General features: G+C 38.0%; 2 protein-coding genes and 1 pseudogene across 4 annotated transcripts; 2 read left to right on the top strand and 1 right to left on the bottom strand.

Moving 5' to 3' along the window:
* The first annotated feature begins 2,328 nt into the window (after positions 1–2,328).
* LOC106908068 (uncharacterized) lies at positions 2,329–5,836 on the top strand. 3 transcript variants are annotated; one of them, XM_088016229.1, is made up of 4 exons: positions 2,329–2,549; positions 3,912–4,271; positions 5,317–5,655; positions 5,741–5,836. In XM_088016229.1, the coding sequence occupies exons 1-4, from the start codon at positions 2,495–2,497 to the stop codon at positions 5,755–5,757; spliced, it is 771 nt and encodes a 256-aa protein (XP_087872355.1). In that variant the 5' UTR covers positions 2,329–2,494; the 3' UTR covers positions 5,758–5,836. The 3 variants fall into 3 exon arrangements, with proteins under 3 accessions (XP_087872355.1, XP_087872354.1, XP_087872356.1); XM_088016228.1 differs by having other exon boundaries at positions 2,330–2,549; positions 3,909–4,271; XM_088016230.1 differs by lacking the exon at positions 2,329–2,549 and adding an exon at positions 3,747–3,796 and having other exon boundaries at positions 3,909–4,271.
* Positions 5,837–11,220: 5,384 nt separating this feature from the next.
* LOC106908067 (Fc receptor-like protein 5) lies at positions 11,221–14,793 on the top strand. The gene is made up of 5 exons (XM_014974036.2): positions 11,221–11,370; positions 12,245–12,505; positions 12,580–12,840; positions 13,200–13,334; positions 13,974–14,793. The coding sequence occupies exons 1-5, from the start codon at positions 11,274–11,276 to the stop codon at positions 14,021–14,023; spliced, it is 804 nt and encodes a 267-aa protein (XP_014829522.2). The 5' UTR covers positions 11,221–11,273; the 3' UTR covers positions 14,024–14,793.
* A 159-nt stretch (positions 14,794–14,952) lies between these two features.
* Positions 14,953–20,143, bottom strand: LOC148154328 (tripartite motif-containing protein 16-like; annotated as a pseudogene).
* Positions 20,144–20,752: the final 609 nt, after the last annotated feature.

The raw sequence follows: 20,752 nt of genomic DNA, 5'->3' as shown, positions 1-20,752 counted from the left end.
GTTAACAACAAAGTGTATGATGATCTACGTCATGATTCTGTTGCTGATTAAATAAAATCACATGGTAATGACAGCGTATGCATGTCTGAGCTAAGCGTATGACTATCTGACAATGTATGCTGATCCGACAGAACACCGGCAACACGTGGAAGTTTCTAGAACGTTCTGGAAAAGCTAAACTCTCCGTGATTTAGACACAATCGACTGAACTCATCATTTGAAGTTTGCTTTTTAGTTAGATTTACAAGTTTCGATATTAACTTTTCCACTTATTTGGTATTGTAACTCCAATAAGAGTTACAATACCAGTAACTCGCAGTCGGAAGAGGCGACAGCAGCGTGTTTAATTTTCAGATCGTCCTTTCTAACACGTGTTACGTCACTAGTGATATCCCGTAGAAAAAGGGAGGAAACAATTAGTTTTTAGATAACCAACATTCTAGGTAGTGTGGAGTGGTAGATTTTATTTATGTCGAAATGAAAATTAAAACAGCCCAAACCGATTCACTGACAGTTGGTTAAAAAAGCTTTACTTACCGTCAACTGTCTTCAGAAAAGTCAAAAAAATCAACACGATCCCTCCTAAAATAGTGTATTTCTTGAAAACAATCATCCTAATGTAGTGTGAATGGTTGCAGATACGTGGTTTCTTTCCGCCGGTCTGTCAATGGCCTCGTGCAATCTGCCACCCAGACTACTGCAGGTAGAGACAGGAAAACAAAACAAAAAAACAGGTGTGCCAAAAACTGATTGGGTGAGATCGGGCACGCCCGATTCGTGTCTCTTCCAGTGGTTTGGAATGACTTTCTCAGCCGTTTAGTTCTTAAAGACAAATTATGTTTACTCCAATAACAGTTTTCTGCTCAGCGAAATGCAATATCTGCCTGAAATGACACTCAAAGGGATTATATCATGTAGATATGGTTCATGAATATGCTGCACATAAATGCTCCTCAGATGCATTTTGTGTTTTCATTTAGGCTCTATTCTAGGATTTACATAGGGATGTCTAGCATTTGTCAACAAAGGGCCTCTCAGACTCTGAACAACTAATTATAGTTTATAAGTGGTTGACAAGTAGTTATTGTTTGTAAACCAGTCTTCTTATGTAAAGGATATTGAACATAGGATGGGATGGAGGGACGTTTAACTATGGTTACAGCTTAACAGCTATGATATTCAGGTCAGTGTTTTGTAAAATAAAATTGGCTCTCTGACACCATTTAGTGTTCACTTTGCAAGAGAATACATGTTTCAGAGGCAATGTTTTACTTAATTTTATTTTAAGATAAATAAATCCACAGTCAGTGATTGTTTCTGTGTTTTTCCTGCAGTGTGTGTTGGTGTTAATAGAACATATGCTGGTGATGATGGGGAAAAGAGAAGACGATGAGGAAGAAGTGGAGAAATCAATGTAAACAATTAGATAAAAACTAAAGATAAAAACTGGGTGGAAAAACCAAGTTAAGAACAATAAATCACCCAGGATTTGTATGTGAAGGATTAATCCAACCCAAAAAGAGTCAGCAAGGTAAAAATGAACCATATTTACTGAATACAAAGATATTTCTTTGGGATCACATTTCTCAAAACATCTAACAGCAAAACGCCTGAAGTGATCAGAATTTTAACCCCAACAACAGTTTTTATAAAGAGAGACTACCCACCCAAATCATCACACCGTAACGTTTCCCCTAGAATCTGATCAGCTCTTCCCTCTTCAGTTGCAGGAGCAACATCTGTTTTCCTGAGCTGATGAACAAAATAACCCAATACATGGAGGAACTAATCTACGTCCTCACACAAATTCAGCAAATACTTATTTGTCATAAAACCCTTGAATAATATAATTGCTTAAAGGGTTAAATGTCAAAATTAAAAACCTAAATCTGCCTAAAATTATTAATTCTTCTGTGTTTATTTTAATTTTAATTTAAAAAAATTGTTTCCACTGTCTGGTACTGTTTCATTCTTACAAACACCTCTGTATTTAAAATATTTTTTAAAAGGTAAGATATTCTAATCAACGGATTAGTTCATACATCTGCATAGCTTTTCATTTTAAATGGGTAGGATATTCTGATTGAGGAAGTGATATATTTGTGGATTCGTGGTGTTTATAAATTGTTCCAATGCTAAGATAAGCATAACTGCTTCCACTTCAGCCCCGTCACTCAAATAATGTTATCAGATGATATTTAACATTAAAACAACCCGCTGTAGTTTTCGGTTTGTAAATATGATGGCAGCAGTTTTAGACGCGTAGCATTGACAGACAGCTAGTCGTGCTACGGTAGGAAAACCTGATGAGGTAGCACAAACAGTCAGACCACCGCCCTACGATGCAGGTAGGGCGGTGGTCTGACACAACGAAAGAGGGCGTCATTTTACTTGGGTTTGATTCGACGACGTCTGAGCCATTTCAAGTGCTCATCAAACACTCGATAAACACCTTAAAAGAGAATCGAAATCTGCTCTTTATCCGACGGAAATAATGAGCTTTTTTACGGCTTTGTTGGTCCTCAGTCTGCTGCCCGTAGTGGATCCAGGTAAGTTAAGATATTTCTCAGGAAAACAAAACTCTTCCCCCACCACTCTAAAAGTTTGTGAATTTGCGTAAAACCACTTAAAATAAGCAGGTACGTATTTGTCTGACATCCGGGTATTTTTCTGGATGATCCGTTACCCCGGTGTCCCCTTCCCCCGCCCCCAGTACACCGGGGGGTGTGGGAAACTGGAGACACTGGGAGGGACACTGGAGGCAGGCGCATTTGTCCCATCCAACAAATTCACCATAGCTGCGAAAAATGTTTGTTTCTGAAATCTTCAACTCGCTTGCTTTTATTTTGGAGGCACAGCACAGCGCTCCTTCCTCCCCTCTCCTCTGTAAAGGGCTCAGAGTGTGTGAGAGTCAGCTTCAACGCTTGTGGCGGCTTGTTGAAAACCACGTGACTGACAGCAAACGACGCCTCGCATTACCTGTGTCACGAGGAAAATGTCTGACATCTGGGAAGACTTTGAAATGATGGCTCACAATCAAATCCCTCCCCCAGTCCTGGAATGACGGTCATTATGCTTGTTTGAATTGATTGAATGACTGTCAATATGGTCTTCCATTTCCTCTTTGTTCAAGAGGAAATGGAAGAAGATGTTTTTTGGGGGCAGTGTGCCACCTTGAGATCATAAAACATAAACATACATAGGATATATAGTGTAGTTAATTTATCACCAGGGGTGGCATGGTTACTTTGAAAAAGTAATTTGATTACTGAATAAAAAATCCATCCATCAGCTAGAAAATGTGCTTCTGTCTTTTCCCTCCATTGTTTACTTTTGTGTTGCTGGTGTTACACACGAGTCGTAACTTCCCAAGAAAAAAGAGAAAAACAGCAACATATGCTGAATATTTCTCATCAGCAGTGGCTGAAATGAAGGTTGCTGATCTCTGATTACTTGTGTAAAAACAATAGTGAATTAATAGTGAATATTTGGCAATTTAATTATATATTTTTAATCTTAATCTGAATTCTTATTTGCCATGCAGGATCTTATACAGGGGCAAATCCTCTGACAATGTTGCCCTCAGGATCCTAGAGATACTCAGATTGCTCCACCACATTAAGGTTTCGATTCCATTTTAGCCTTAATAAAAATGAGCAGGAAATTTACAAGTTTTAACAGGATTTTCAACATTCAGACTGTCTCTCTTTCTCATGTGTGTATGTGTATATAAAGAGGGAAAGAGATATGATCTCCAGGATCCTGCTGCTCCTCATCCTCAGCTCATGTCTCTGTGGTCAGTCTCCATCTTGTCTTTGTGACAGAAAGCTCTCTAGATGGAGCTGAAAGACTCCCATGTTCCAGTTCTCAGTGTGTCTGCTCCTCTCTTTCCCTCTCTGTCTCCTCAGCAGCAACATTTGTAGTGAATGTGACCCAGAGCAGCTATGAGGCTGTGAAGAACCACAGCATCACTCTGGAGTGGACCTTCACCACCAGGACTCAGGGATCCTACAGGGAACTGTTCATCTACTGCAGCTTGTTGAGTCCTCATCGTCCTCTAGTTCTCTATCAGGTCCATGATGGTGTTGAGTTTCCAGATTCTCAGGATGATCAGTTTTCAGGACGAGTCCAGATTGACAAAGACGTCCTCAGAGAAGGACGAATCAGACTCCATGTGTCCAGACTGAGGACTGAAGACTCTGGTCTGTATCTGTGTGAAGTGAAAACTGAAGATGGAGTCGGCTCTGCAAGATGTCGACTCAACGTCTCAGGTGAGATCTGATGTCATGTATCTGTTTCAGACTGATGTGGTCACCTCTGTTTTTAGGAAAGGTGTGAGGGCTAGTTATTGAGGGATGACACTTCTACTCAGCCTTCCTAAAACAATTTACACTGAGGTTGGTCAGGAGGCTCCAACTGATTGTCTAACCTAGAAAACAGTAAGATAGACGTTCCTTTCATTCTGGCTGTAGAACAATGAACAAGATATTCATCCCTGCTCCAAAGGGTGATTGCAGTATGCTTTTCTGGTCAACATGCCTTTTAAGGGTTATACAATCCTTGCATGCCCAAAGCAACAACTGTGTCCAGATTCTCATCACAAAGTTAAGCCTGTTTCCAGTGAACCACATTGGACTCTGTCAGGACTCCATTTTGTATCTTGTCAGTTTCCTCTTGAGTTGTTGATTCCATCCTTGGAAATCTGGGTATCAGACCACATAGAAAACAATACATTTTTGTATTAGGTGCTCCCTATAATTGATACTACAAGTGAAAATAGGCATACAGGTTCAGTTCCTGTTGTGAGGTAGAATCTTTGCTCACTACGTAATCATGAGTTGTTGTTTTTAAGTTAGTTGTGTTTTTTGTTAGACAAATATCACAACAACCACATATTAAAGAATACTAACTTAAATGAAAAAGAAAGAAATTATGTGATAGTTTTTGGGGATGCCATGTCTCCGCCAGGGAGAGCTACATCGCCCCCTTGGTGCTGCCACTGTTTTCTGTGTGTGTAAATAAATAAATACAATAGTCCTTGTAAATTGGAGTTTCTAAGTTTCAGATGTGATCATCACTGTTTGTTTCTGGATTAATTTGACACAAAAGTGATTTTCTTTACATCTTGAAGAACAAATAAAAGAAAAAAAACAACAAATATTTACATTTAAAAACCTCTATTAATGGGATAGCTATATTTTTTCACAATTGTAAGGATCCTAAAGGAGTATAGATATGAATGTTAGCTGAACAATAAACATGACATCATCAGGAATATTAGTGTTGATTTTTTTAAAGCTTTGTTTCCTCTTCCAGATCAATATGAGGTGGTTGGTCGTGAACCGATACATGTAAAGGTGGGAGACGATGTTATTCTGCCGTGTCATCTGAAGCCCCCGTTTGATGTGAACGGTCTTACAATCAAGTGGAGATTCAAGGATCGTATAATACACTTGCATCGTGGGGGAAGTAAAGATGACGTAACTCCAGACCCAGAGTACTCAGGCCGAACCTTTATGTTCCATGATGAGTTTGAAAAAGGCGACATTTCCCTCAAACTGACCAACGTAACCAAGGAGGATGATGGGAATTATATTTGCTTTGTTCCCAAACTGGCAAGACAAGTCAAGAAGGGATATGTTACTCTAAGAGTTGGTGAGTTATAACAATATTAAGGTAATTTAAGACAAACTAAATAAATAAGTTGTTGTCTTTAACACTTAATGTAATTCCTCAACAGATGGAAATGGACCCTAAGGAAACAGGACTGGTCCTGAAGGTAAATATCTTTAACTAGATAATCAGTGGTTACTGCACTCTGACTTAGTTTTAGACATTTTTGTTACCTGCTGTGATTGCAGCTCGTTGGGTTGAATATTCATCTTCCAACTTTCCCTTGTCACATGTTGATGTGTCTTTGGGCAAAGCAGATAACTAATAAATATCTATTGATCTGCATATAGGTACATGAATGAGTGTTAATGACAGTGAATGGGTGAATGTGTCAGCAGTGTGAAGCGCCTTGAGAGATCAGCATGACTGGAAATACTTTAGATAAATTCAGTCCATTTATGTTTTATTTATACGGTATTTTATATTGTTTTTTTCTGGTGGAAATTGAGATAACAATGTGTTCACTAAATTAAATTTTTCAATTTACTGTCAAAACAAATGTGGATGAATGAATTGAAAGCTTAAAATGTTTTGTTTTTGTATAAAGTGGTTGAGTTGAACACTGACTGACCTCTAACTAGATAATCAATATTAGTTATCAAGTTCATATAGTCACATTTCCCTGGACAAAACTATGAGTAAATAACAAAAAATACGACACTATTCTCCTTCCTTAACACATGATGGTTGACCATTGCTATGGTGTGAATACTGAAATAATATTTGATTAGATGAAAATAACATCTTCAGAAATCTGGAATGAAGGAACCAAACTAGTGGAGATCCATAGTTTTTTTCCTCAGTGCTGATTTAATCTTCCTGTTTTTGAGAAAGGTGTTTCTTTGACTTTTGTCTTAAAATACATCTACAATTGTGCCTCCATTTGAATAAGAGGATGTGAATAGTCTTTAAGATTATGCACAGCTATGACATCATCTAGGCACATCGATATGTAAGCTTCTGAATTTAAGGAAAGTAACAAATTGGCATTTAGCAAACAAAAAGGAATGTTAAAACTATTTTTCCTTTTTGTCACAAGACCTCATCCTGGAGTTATTGGCGTTTTTGATTTTGTTCTTCCTGTTGCTGTTGTTCTTACTATGCTCATCATCAGAAACTATGTTGTGCATCGTCAGAAAGCTGAACGAAATAAGTCATTTTCTTTGTAAGTCATGGATGTTTTTGGTGACTTAATGACTTATCTCCACATATGCATCCATTTGATAGAAAACATAGCATTTAATCATTTGTAAAAATTGACCCAAAACTGAAGAAAAGCAAAAATATGAATTTTTTTAATAAATGTGTACATGTTATGCAGCTAGTCAACTGTGTTCGCCTGAAAAAAAAAACCTTTTCTTTCATAGTTGCAAGAATCCAACCCATTATGAGCTGCCTTTTTTCTCTTTTAGGTCTTTGTTGTTTATTATAGCTTTTTTGACTTTCCAGGTTGATGAAACATTTTTTACCAGTCATAAACTGCTAAGGAGAATTGTAATTGTAGCATGTTGTGCTAAATATTCACTGATGTCTGTTTTTCTGTCAGTTTCCATATGTGAAGAACAACCATCAAACACGGTTGACAGAAATGATAGAAGCATGGAAATAGATTGACTCTAGAGTAATAACTTGCTTTAATTATTATTTTTTTGTCTAACTGCTGAATGATATATATTTTTTTTAAATTACAGGACTGTAATCATCTTTCCCTCTGACCTGAACAGTGTTATGAAGGTTTAGACCAGAGGTGTTCAACCTGTTTTTGCAGCTTTTCCTAGATATTTTATAATATGTCCACAAATAATGACGCCGATAAGGAATATTGTGGTCATGTTTTTTTTTCCACATAATTTTTTATATAAAGAATCTCCCATTATAACAAAAACACTTTCAAAAAATAGTTTACCTGCATTGAAGGCAAAATGGCTGTTAAGGTAGCAGAGGTCTAGACAAGACTGAAGAATCAAGGAGACAAAAACAGTCATTTTAAAAATTTTATAAATAAACTTACAGGTAAACTGCATAAAAATTATAAACACATAACTCAGATTATGTCTTTGTTGTCTTTTCTTCCACAACAGAGAAGCTTATAGCTAATGAAAACATGTTTAAGATTATAATTACATCAATAAGAACATAAATACAGAAATTAGAGCTTAAGGAAAGACATGTCTTATTCCTTCATAGAAGTTATTTTCAAAAAGTACTTTTAATCTGACAAACAAGCTTCATGTGAATATAGATTACATATTCAATTTAATATGATTGTTTACATCTTTATTTTTTAATTTTCTGGGTGTCTGGATTGTCCTCTTTGTGTCAACAAGCATCTGGAAACAAATGAAAGGCAAATCATTTCAGGAAGTCAAAGCTGCTGAAGAGGTCATCTTAGTAGTAATGTAACTTTAGAACATCAAACAAAGGAAGACAATGTTACTGAAAAGTTTCTGTTTTGTGTTTCATAGATCACACAGGAAACCAACAAGAGTATGATGGAGTTTTATTGGGACAAAACCAACCACACCAAAATGGATGAATCATTCCCCCTAAGCTGAAGTCCATTCAACCTCTGCATGTGTTATGAAAACTGATGCATGTATAGAACTATGGACCATGATTAGAAGAAAAAACCTTGCATAACATAAACCCAACAGTTGATATTGGATCAAAGAGACCATTTTGGGGCCATCTTGAGATTATAAAAAAGGATGTAAGAGCCATGAATGTATCCTTTGTATGTTAAAAAGAACATTTCATACCCTTAACATCTGCTCTTGTTTAGCATCCCTTCCTCAGCTTTTGTTCACTTTTGGGTCTCACATATTTTTCTAATACATGCAAAAGTTGACTGACTTGATCCCCAGCTTTTAACTACAAAAGGTTTTTAATTTCTGTAAATGAAACTTATTTTAACACTCACACTCTTATTACAAAAATGTAAAAAATGTTGAGTGTTTTATTATGATTTTGATAACTTTCTGTCTCGTTTTCAGTTTATGGCTCAACAGTGAATTCACTAGTTCATCCTTTCTTCCATGTCCAGCCCCCAGTAGTGATGTATATTTATTATTCACAGACACATTCACATAGGAACAAATGACCTGAATATTTCTACGTACATCACTATACAAGTGAATATACAAAAAAAAAGAAAAAAAAAGATACTGTATTTTTTAAAAGCATCCTTGTAATTAGTTACATGTCCTCATTTGCTAACATAAGTAAAGGTGAAGAAAATTACAAATGTATCACTTACTGAAAATAGAAAGTGAAGCAAAATGAAAGGGCAATTCTGTTTCAATTTCTTTATAATTCCAATAGGAAATGTAAAAGCTGATCAATGCAGGTTTTTTTTAACTGGAGTTAAAAGGTGGTTGTAAGAACCTACAGTAGGTAGACAGAGTACTAAAAAGCCATATTTATAGTAAGAGGCATGTTTTTCTGATTTTTTTACTTTTGTAAATAATATATCTGATGTCTATCAGAATCTGATATGTGTTCTGAAGCTTTTTATCTTGTCTGATGGACTTCTACTATGCAGCTCAGCTGGAGGGAGCCATCTAGTGGGAATTTTAAGTCTGGATATTTTTTAATTAAAAAAACCCCAAAGGGGAACATTTTTATAAGACGTGGATGTTGCTGATCTGTCTTAATGTATCATAAATGCACAACCCAGAAATGTTTAGACCAGATGATACTTAGCAACCCTGAACAGGAGAACTTAGTTTACATACTTTAGATCTTTAAATTACTAGTGAACCTTTTCCTCTAAAGCAAAAGAAAAAGAATGTCATTTATTTTAGTGTTTTACTCTTTGCATGTTGTATCAATGAATGTTTTTACATGTTGCATAATAGCTGAGAAATTGTGATCATTGCAATTGAAAACATTGTATTTTCAAAAATATATTATTCTATCCAAGTTCGATATATGCTTTCAGACCTGAGATGTTTTGACTGTACACATGCAAATGAGTTTCAGATGAAGCAGGAAGCAGAGCAGCAGTTTTGTCAGTCAAGCTGTTTGTCCTGTTATCAGCAGGACAAACAGAATAAAACAAACCAATTCACTGAAGCCACATATTCAACTATTTGTGCATCTACTTTAATTTATCTTTAATTGCATTAGTCGGTACAATATTTAAATAAACAAATATAAATAAAATATTTTGTACATATGTTCTTTCAAGTGTCTTCTACTGATACAATATATAAAGAAAATTGTATCAATTTATTCATCTTTTAATCATAAGAAGAGTGAATGTAAGTGTGGCAACAATACATAAGCATAACACATAGACAGCAGTATATATGTGTCCATAGGTTTACTGTTTATTCTATATGCCTCGATTTTCACAGGCAGCTTAAAACTATCAGATATTTTAGATCTTCTAGACCTGAAGGAACCTCAAAACGATGTCTTCTACATCCCAGTGTTGAAACCTTCCCCTGTTCCACCCCCCCAAAAAGCGATCCTTACCACAAAGTGTTTCCGATGCACTGAATGATGATGAATCTACGCCTGAAACTAGTTTAGGACAGAGCCCAGGTCTTGTGCTTGGTCTGGTGGAACCGGGACAACATCATTTGTTCATACTAACATTTTCACCTGATTTTGCCTCTTTGATGAAATAACTAAATGAGGTCAAAGGTCGCTTGGCACATTGAGACAATGACATCTGCTGGAAGTGACATTTAATCTTTATGCATTTAAAATATTTCTGAACACTCTTGTAACCATGCTTTGTTATTGATTTTCCTTATTTTTTCATATGTATAAAGATGTCATGTTTGTGTCATTCAGACTATGCTGTTTCCCACCGGCAACAATTGTTGCTGAGTATAAAACCTGTATTTTCACTAATATAACCAACATAAAATGTAATAATTCATAAATATCATGTGTCTCCACTGATTCACATGTGTTGCTTCTCAAATGACAGAAATTCTGTTGCAACAAAGATGTGAAATCTTCTGGGGGGGTCTTTTTGCAGCAGTTTGTTCACTTGGATTGCAAACTGCAGCAGTCAGTTCCAGCCTGGGATTGTAGTTTTCTCAGGAGGGGCGACTCTAGATGAAAGTAACATGTAAGTTATTCTTTTCTCATTTTAAATAGAATACTGTTCTGTAGCCATCTTGACTTGCATCAGAGAAATGATCAATGCTTTTTCTGTTTATCTGCACCACTATAAACCCAGTACTCTCTCAAGTGGAAATTGATCTGAGTCCAAATCCACATCCTTGCTTTCTTTGCTCTCCTTTCTTCTGGGATCAACATGAGGACTGTGACTGCTGACCCAGTTTGAAAGCTTGAATCCTTCAGAGCAGATATCAGTCAGTCTCTTCACCATGTGCCCTGCATCTTCTTCTGTAGCAACAGATTTTAAACATTCACTCACAAAAAGTTGTTTTTGACTCTATCAGCCACTTCAGCTGGAAACTGTTGTGCTTTATAATCAGCAGGTCTTTGTAGAAAATAATTTGCACAGCTTCATGAAGACATTCGTCTCATACACTTTACATTGTTTAACATAAAAAACTTAATTGTGAAGTTGTGATAGCGTGCCTTCATTGGAGATCTAAAACCTGAGTCTGAGCAGGATGTGGGCAGAGAGGCTTCAGCTTCTAAAATACGGAAGCCTTTCTACGTTGAGAGCTGGTCTGAAAATGGAGTTCGGATCTGTATGCCTGGTTCTTGGTGAGAATACCTTTCTTTTTTTACTTTGAACACCTTAATCAAGATTTCCTCCCTTTGTATAGCTTCTTATTTGTTTCTTATTGTGGTCTGCAGAGACCACTAGTGGTTAATCTTGACTAAATAAAGAAACTCATGGTTTACAGTTTCTAATACAGATCTGTATCTTTAAAAAATACAGAAAAAAGTTCTTCTGCACATTTAACAACACAGACTGTACAACTGAAACCAAATTTAGATAAACTGAATAAAAAGACACAAACATATTTTTTCTCAGACCAAACCTCAAGTTCACAGCAGGACATTATGAACTCAACACAACAGGGACACATGAAAGACTGCAGAAGGTGAAACTTCTCTGTGACACCAGACAGAAACAAAATCTGAACATTTCTCAGTTTTCTTGTGTTGTGTTGCCAGCCTGTATGCATGTCTGGGTATGAGCTGAAAGCTTCACATGCATGAATCACGCTGATCGCTCAGCTGGATAAAGGCAGTCGACTGTCGCTTCATCACAGGAGCTCCATAGAAATGGATGGAGAGGGGCATTTCTAAATTAACACTTAAAGTAAAAATAACATCCTTAAAACCTTCCTAAATATAAAAACCTGAAAAATGGAGAATCTTCAGACATGTTTGGTTCGAGACAGAAAAACTCTTTCTTTAATATGTTTTGCATGTGTTCATATTGGCTGTTTTTGTTAATGACTAAACCAGCTGTTTCCCAGCGCAGCATCAGAAAAGGGTTGGGCCTCCCAAGAACTATGTAAGAATTTTGTTTAGAGAATTTAGATGACCTAGATTTTCATTTTGGCCTTTGAAAAACCACAGGCTACCTAAGCCACAGCTGCTTCTCTGTTGTTTCCTGTCTGAGCAGCTGCCACACTGAGCATTCAGCCTGACAGAAGTCAGTTCTTCCGTTATGAAGCCTTCACTCTGAGCTGTGCAGTGTCAGAAAACTTCAGCGGCTGGAGGGTGATGAGAAATGCCTCCGAAGCTTTTACTCCTTGTGAAGACTGGGGCCGTCCGAACGGTTCCTCCTGCATTAACCACAGTGTCTACAAGTCAGACACTGGGCTTTACTGGTGCCAGTCTGAGCAAGGAGAGTGCAGCAACGTCCTCAACATCACAATAAACAGTGAGCTCATGTTTCGTTTTATTCTTTAAGTATTGTACTTTTGAAAAAGCACTGATTTAAATCAAACATTTCAGCTGGTGTTGTGATCTTGGAGAGTCCAGCACTTCCTGTGACGGTGGGAAATGATGTCACACTTCGCTGCTCCTTCAAAGAAAGATATGATCCGACATCTTCATCACATTTCTCTGCTACCTTCTACCTAAATAATACATTTATTGGAACGGAACCTGAAGGAAAGATGATCCTACACAATGTGTTGATGTCCAGCAAAGGCTTCTACAAGTGCAAACATCCCAGCAGAGGAGAGTCACTGGACAGCTGGCTGGAAGTCCAGGGTAACTGTCTGCTGCAGCTCATCACTCAGGAGGATGAACATATTTACACGCCACACCTTCAAATATAAGCCCCTGTTGACTAAAGTTGTAAATTTGCAAAAAAAAAAAGTATCACGCAGACAAGAGGATGAATGTATACCACTAATGCCTATCGATGCATTTTCAATACATAGCCACTTTGAAAGCACCATCTAGTGTTCAGAGATATAGCACATTATTCCTTCTTTCTATGTTCAAGTTAATTTAATGTAGGCTGTAATAATTAAAATGTCTGTTTATCACAATTTATGTGGTACAGCATTAATAAATCACACTGACATTTTTTGTAAATTATGTCTCATATCTCTCTGTGTTTAAAGCTAAACCTCCCAAAAGCACCGATCCGCCTCTTATTCCTTCTACTTCTCTGATGATATTGATCACCATCGTGCTGTTCATCATCTACACCATCATCTTCATTATGTGCATAATCATATACAGAAGCTGGGCTCGAGGTAAGGAGGCATTAAAACATTAATGATGCAATAAATCTAGACTTTTCTAACAGTAATTACAACATCCGCAGCTGTTCAACAGCAGATATGATGTGAATAATGAGATAAATTATGTGTTGGAACAACTATCGCTACTTATCGTTTAACTTTTACCATTCCAAGAGTCCTCTGATGATCAAAACAGGAGGTCATAAAATAAACCAAAATAACATTTAAGGCTCCCCAGACTCGGTTAAGGTCAGAGGTCATGATTCAGCAATAAAAAAATAGAGATATGGAAACATGGGAATCACGAATCATGTTACATCTAAGCATTTCAGAAGAGGAGCTTCATATAGCCAAGCATGGTGATGGCTGTGTGATGATCTGGGCTGCTTTGCTGCTTCAGAATCTGAAATGAATTAATGTAAATATTAGAACCAATGAGTCTTACTGTGGGACAGAAAAACCTGAAGGAGAACATCCAGGTCAGTTCTGGACAATGACTGTTTCAGGTCTGTCAGTCATGTTTAATGAAGCAACAGCACTGACAATTGTTTTTTAATACATTTTGCCTCAACATAAACATTCAGGTCTTTATGGTCTTTATGATTTCAGAGTCCCGTATTTTCTGAGTTCCTGTTCTACGTTCCTTTGCAGGCCGAGCTGAAACCAAACGGAGAAGTTCAGAGCTTTGTCCAGATTACTGACTGCTCCTAAACGCATCGTCTGCTTCAGACCTGATAAAGCCTATGTTGTTTTTCCTCTACTTATTATAACCAAGCCCAAAATTATTCATACCACTGGAAAATCATTGTAATTCAACAACATGCTGTTTGTTTCTCATTGAAACTCCATACCAAATATTGAGTGTATTTTTGACCAAACAGTGATAATTAGTACACAGTCTTCTCTATAATCCAAGGAAAAGACTTCATTGGTGCTTTCAGCATTTAAACTCACAGGTTACTCTGGGATTTTTAAATGAATTATTGCTCATGCTGAGCTCCACGTCTGTTTTAGTTCATTTATCTTACTAGTCCTGAAATTTCTGTTTTATTTTGTTTGTCTTGTTCCTTATTTTGTTTTGTGTTTTATTCACTTCCTATTTTTGATGTTGTACCAGTTATTGATATCCACTGTGTGTTTTGTGGTCATGAGTTAGTTTCCTCTGTTTATATTTAGGTCCTACATAAAAAAAAAATGTTTTTAACAGAGCTTTTAGGATTAAAACTTATTTTAATCCTGCAAAACTCCTAGAGCTTCTTGGCAGACTGCAGAAATTGTTAGTTACATGGCAAAATAGATCTATGTTAATATATGAAAATGAGTCAATTCTTCATTTAGTTTGTTTTCTTTTTTGGCACATGCTGTAAATAATCAAGCATTCATGTTTTTTTAGGGTTGGGGAGGTTATATAATCAATTGTTCTTGGTTTTTAAAGGGGTTTTATAAATTAAAATCTGTGTGTAAAAAATAAGGTGTTATTTATACATATATTGCGACAATTCCACTTGCAAGTCTTGCATTTTAGTTTTAATTTATCCTAAAAAAAAACTTGAAATGGACTCAGTTTTTCTTCTGCTGAGGCGCCCTGTGGCATTTGGCGCCATCTGGTGGCCAACTTTCAGAATTCTCCTCATTTTGTTCCAGCCGTTGTGTTCAGGGTGGGACGTTTGAGTCCTGAGTCTAGAATCTCCTGTGGTGTCGGTGTTTCCTGGGTCTTCTTGGGATCATAGGAGATCCTGCCCTGCTGCCATCTGGAGGTAGAAAACAGATTTCAACTTAAAGCAACAAAAACTCTGATTCTTTATTCTCATCTGAAAACCACGACTGTTTCTGATATTTGGAAATATTACTGACAATAACATCTAAAAGAACACAAACAAAATACAAAGTAAGACAGAGTCATAAATGAATAGAGTTGCAAAGTGAGACAACTTTATCGACAGTTTGATCCAGAATCTGATCTTTGTCCAATAAAATAAGGACTGAAGTCCTGATAGGTTATGATCAAAACAATCCCAGTTTACATTGAACATTTGCTGAATAAAAATCCTCCAGAGAAGTGATGACCTCCATGGCTGGACAGAAACAGGAAGGGGCAGCACCAAACAAACTCCAACATCAACAACATGTTGAACAACCAACCAGGAAGGCCTGGAAGGAAAAACATGCTTGATTAGGAACTATAAATCCCACAATGCACTGCGTTAACCACTTTCAGTTTAGCAAGAAGAGGAGGAGTTTCACTAGGTCAGAAAGGAGGAGCCTGATTCTGCTCTGAAATAAACCTGGTTTCTCTACATTATCACTTCATATTGAACTGCAGTGTTGTGGTACTCGAAGTTGGTCTTGGTCTTAAGACCGGTCTTAAGACCATTTTTTGATGGTCTCGGTCTCGTCTCGGACTCGACCACATTTGGTCTCGGTCTTGTCTCGGTCTCGGGCGCTGAGGACTCGGCATTTTATTTCAAGACCAGTCAAGACCGCAACTGTGAAAATATCACTAAACATGCAGCATACTGTCCAGTTTATTTAACATCTTTGTTTCAGTGGATGCAAAACGCACCGATTAAAATCCAAGCAACTACGTGTTTCTGTTACTCCCCCCACCCTCCCCACCTTTCACTCTCCCTCCTCCTCCCCTCCCCACCTTTCACTCGCGCGCGGCGCTCCAGGACATGCGCAGTGGTTTCCTCTCAGCGGCAGAAAATGTTTGTCTAATCGTCAGTAATATAATAGCGTTGCATAAATAGTAAGAAATCCGATGGCCACAGCTAACTCAGCAGCGCTTCGCTTTCACAGACGGTGGGGACAACGTCTAACTTTTTTCGTCACTTAGAAAAGTAGCTCAAAGAAGGTAAGCTCCGTTAACGTGATGTTAGCAAAGCTAGCTGTACAGAGACACATAAGCATTGTGATGAAAAATGTTATCACTCACTGTGCTGAATTATTGTGCGGAGGTGTTGACTGACTTGTCGCATATATGGGACAACGCTATGTCCAAAAGTCTGCAATATAGTGAGGTGACATTCAGAAACAGTTGATTCTTCTCCACGGCTCTTTACTTATTAGATAGGACTGGAGTGTCACTCACTGAGAGCCGTTGTTCTATCAGATAGCCATACGCTGTCAGAATAGCATACATGCATTAAGCATTAAGAAATCCGACCGTCAGAGGAGTTGTCAGTTCACCATATGCAGCAAGTTATGATGAACATAAGTCATTAAATTGTTTTCAATGATAACTATATAGATATACATGTGTTGTCATGGTTTCAAAGTGTATTTAAAGCAGGTCTGGCTGCTGCTGGAGTCAACTACAACACGCGCCCGTGTAAAACTCACTTAACCGCTAAGTCAGGATACCATACAACTGTTAATAACAAAGTGTATGACGATCTACGTCATGATTCTATGTTGTTGATTAAGTGAAATCTTATGGTAATGATGTGTCTGACAGATACAGCCGGTGCTCTATCACATAGCCATACGCTGTCAAAATAGCATACATGCAGTGAGTACCATGCCAGCGCATGCGCATTAAGTCCGACCGTCAGTGTAGTTGTCAGTATACGCAACAAGTTATGACGAAAATAAGTAATTAAATTGTCATAATATGACATAATGTGATAACCAGATGGATATACATGCGTTGTCTTGGTTTCAAAGTGTATTTAAAGCAGGTCTGGCTGCAGCTGGATGCCATACAACTGTTAATAACTGTTAATAATGATCTACGTCATGATTCTATGTTGCTGATTAAATAAAATCATATGGTAATGACAGCGTATGCATGTCTGAGCTAAGCGTACAACTATCTGACAACGTATGCTGATCTGACAGAACACCGTGAGTTCGTGCTAAGCGTATGACGATCTGACCTGACAGAACACCGGTTCTTTGTTCTTGTAATGCTCTGTGTACACTGCATCATTATTTTACTTTATTATGTACATTAATATTTAATTTAACAAATAACTAAAGCACAAGAACGAAAGAGCACGCAGAGCATGCACATTGCTCTTTGATTGTTTTTGTTCAAAGTGGCAGCTGTAATGTCTGCCATGGTGTCAGACTACCTGGCTTCATGTACTGGGATAGAGAGTGAAAACAGACACGATGAGCGCCTTCTGTTTGGTTACTTCTTGCTTGTTGCTCCTTGGTCAGTGTTCGTAGTTGAGCGTTATTTACCGTCAGGGCATTGCCTCAATTGCTATGTTTAATGGTGCAGACAGTGGTGGCTTCTTATATGAGCAATATGGGCAAATGCCCAGGGCGTTATGTTTTTAGGGATGGCACGAGACCACACTTTTTAGCACATAAATGGAATATTTAATATTGGTAAAATGTATTAAGTATTTAATATCTAGGTGTTTTATGGTAATATGGATCTTTCAGATTATTTTGAGAAGCAATTTCGATCATATTTTACATTTTATTGTGTCATGTAGCTGTAGCTGGTCTTGGTCTTGACTCGGTCTCGACTCCCCTCGGTCTTGGTCTTGACTTGGTCTCGGACCCCAAAAGTCTTGGTCTTGTCTCGGTCTCGATACACTCTGGTCTTGGTCTTGTCTTGGTCTCGGGTTGGGTGGTCTTGAACACAACACTGTTGAACTGATATCACTGCATAATTTTATTGGATCGATTCTCAGATATACTTATTGTTTTACTCTTATTGGTTTATTAGTTTTTGTCATCCTTACATCTTTTAAAAATGTAGCATAGTTGAGTCTTTCTAACATATCTGGGTTGTTAATTTAAATATTTAACTGTAGGTTTGAATTTATTTATTAAACTATAGAATATTGTCGAGAAATTGTTTTTATTCCAAACTTGTTTACTATATTGCTATTAGAAAAATGCTAGTGCTGCGCTCATGCCTTCATCTATTCAATGAGACTAACTTTTATTTACTGAAGATCAGGTGGTGCTGCAATGTGGTAATTCTGATCTAACTGAAAGTTAATAATTGCCTAACCTTACAGTTATTCATAGATAAATCAAAACATATACTTGAATAACAAAAACAACAAACAAGATGAAAAAGTATCTCCATAAAAACAGCTGTTCGTTCACGGAGCAGTGAAGAAACAACAACAATGATTGAAACTAAACAAACAAAAACTAAAATACAAATTTTAACCAACTGGACCTGAAATCACTGCTGACTTTTCAGGTTTAATGAATTCAGCAGAGGATCCATCAGGACAGGAAAATGAAAAGTAAACTCTAATCGCAGCATATAGAGGCTGAGTGAATCTGGTCTGGACTCTGTGGAGGAGAGTCATAGTTTTAGAGACACTGTAGAAAGACAGAATACCTGCTGTCTGATGCAGGTACACTCCTATTCTGGAGGAAACTGGACCTGGTACTGGAGTTTTAATGTTGTTGTGATGAAATGTGTAACTGTTTCTGTCACAATTGGTTGGTACATTGGATCCCAGTCTTTCTGTTCTGCTGATGTTCTTGTATGAAACGGCTACAGCTCCTCCTCCTCTCCACTCCACCTCCCAGTAGCAACATTCAGTCAGACTCTCTGTATTCAGAACCTGATAACATAAACCATCAAATCTGTCTGGATGGTCAGGATAAGACTGTTCATGGTTCACAAATGTTACTTTTCTCTTCCCCTCAGATAATAATAGAAATCTGTTTAAGGTGTTTTAATCCAAAGTGATTATTTTTGATAGTTTTAAGAATCCATCTCTGGTCTTTTGTTCTGGTTCTGACAGAAGAACATTCACATAATTAATTTTCAGTTCAATGTTTGTCCATGTGTCTCTCAGGACGTCCTGTAGTTTGTCTCTGAGCTCTTTCACAGCTGCTGTCACGTCCTCAAAGTGTCTCAGAGGACGGATCTTGATGCTGGATGAGTGTGTCGACTCCCTGAGTGCTGGCAGTGAGGGGTAGTTGAGGAGAAACTGGGTGTGATCCTCTGTGTGTGAGAGCTGCTCCAGCTCAGCGTCTTTCCTCTTCAGCTCAGTGATCTCCTGCTCCAGCTTCTCCTGAACATCTTTGACTCGACTCACTTCAGTTTCCTGCTGGGATCTGATCTGCTGCTTCACCTCAGAGCTTCTTTCCTGGAGGAGACGGATCAGCTCAGTGAAGATCTTCTCACTGTCCTCCACTGCTTTATCAGCAGAGACATTGATGGCCTCCACCTCCTGTTGAAGCAGCTTCACATCTTTCTCTTGGTCCTGGATTCTCTGATGGATTTGTTGTCGACTCTCCTGGAGCTTCTTCTGCTTCTCAGCTCTTTCTGCTGCAGCTGGGACTGTTTCATGGCCTTTATGTTCATCCATAGTGCAGCGATAACAGATACACTGCTGATCAGTACGACAGAAGATCCTCATTACCTCCTCATGATGTGGGCAGATGTTCTGCTGGAAATTCTTAAAGGCATCCACCAGCTTGTGTTTCTTCAGTCCAGGAACATCATAATGAGGTTGGAGGTGATTTTCACAGTAAGCCACCAAACAAACCAGACAGGTTTTGACAGCTTTCATCTTCCTCCCAGTACAGACATCACAGGCCACATCTTCAGGTCCAGCATAGCAGTGATCAGCTGGAGCAGCTTGGAGTCCAGTTTTCTTCAGATCCTCCACTAAAGCAGGTAACATGATGCTTTTCTCCAGTTCAGGCCTCGGTATGAACTCTTTCCTGCACTGAGGGCAGCTATGGATTCCCCTCTGATCTTCTCCATCCCAGTGGTGTTTAATTCAGTTCATACAGTAGCTGTGTCCACAGGGAATATTCACCGGATCCTTCAGTAGATCCAAACAGGAGAAGTTACCTTGATAAGGTTGAATTCCTCCCTGCTCCATTTCAGCTCTCAGTGAGTTTCTTCTCCTAAGAACAACAGCTCTGATCTAAACATCATGTGTTTCTGCAGTGAATGAGGCTTGAAAACTGTTTGACTCAGCAGTAAATTTTTAGATCTGAATGGGAGGGAACAGAGACGTGTGTTGAAACGATGCAACAAAGGAGAAGTCATCAGACCTCAGTTTCCAGGAAGAGCTTGGAGGTGTGTCCTCCTCTGTGGTCTCTAATCCTGCTCTTTTTCTCAGGTTTCTGTGTGGAGAATTACAGAAAATGTAATCAGAGAATGGTTTAATAAAACAGAGAAACAGTTTCACCAGTTTAGCTGTTTTCGGTTGTTTTGGGAATACTGACTGCAGCTGAAACAGCTTGATTTAATTTAGACATAAACAAGTTTTAGACTTCAAGAATTTAGACCTTTTTAATGTGAGATTCAATCAATAACCTGTCAGCCAATAAAATATTTGATGCTCACCTCATTGGCTGCAGTCCTGGGTCTTCTTGCTGTGTTGCTTGATGAACATTTGACCTTTACTTTGACTGTCCACCTCTTGTTTCCTCCCACTGCGTTACAGTGCAGCGGGAGGAAACGTTGCATTAATGAGAAATATTAT

Source organism: Poecilia mexicana, unplaced genomic scaffold, assembly GCF_051168715.1.
Source record: "Poecilia mexicana isolate PSO_F unplaced genomic scaffold, ASM5116871v1 scaffold_18, whole genome shotgun sequence".
Lineage (NCBI taxonomy): Eukaryota > Metazoa > Chordata > Actinopteri > Cyprinodontiformes > Poeciliidae > Poecilia > Poecilia mexicana.
This window is presented reverse-complemented; position numbering and strand designations above follow the sequence as displayed.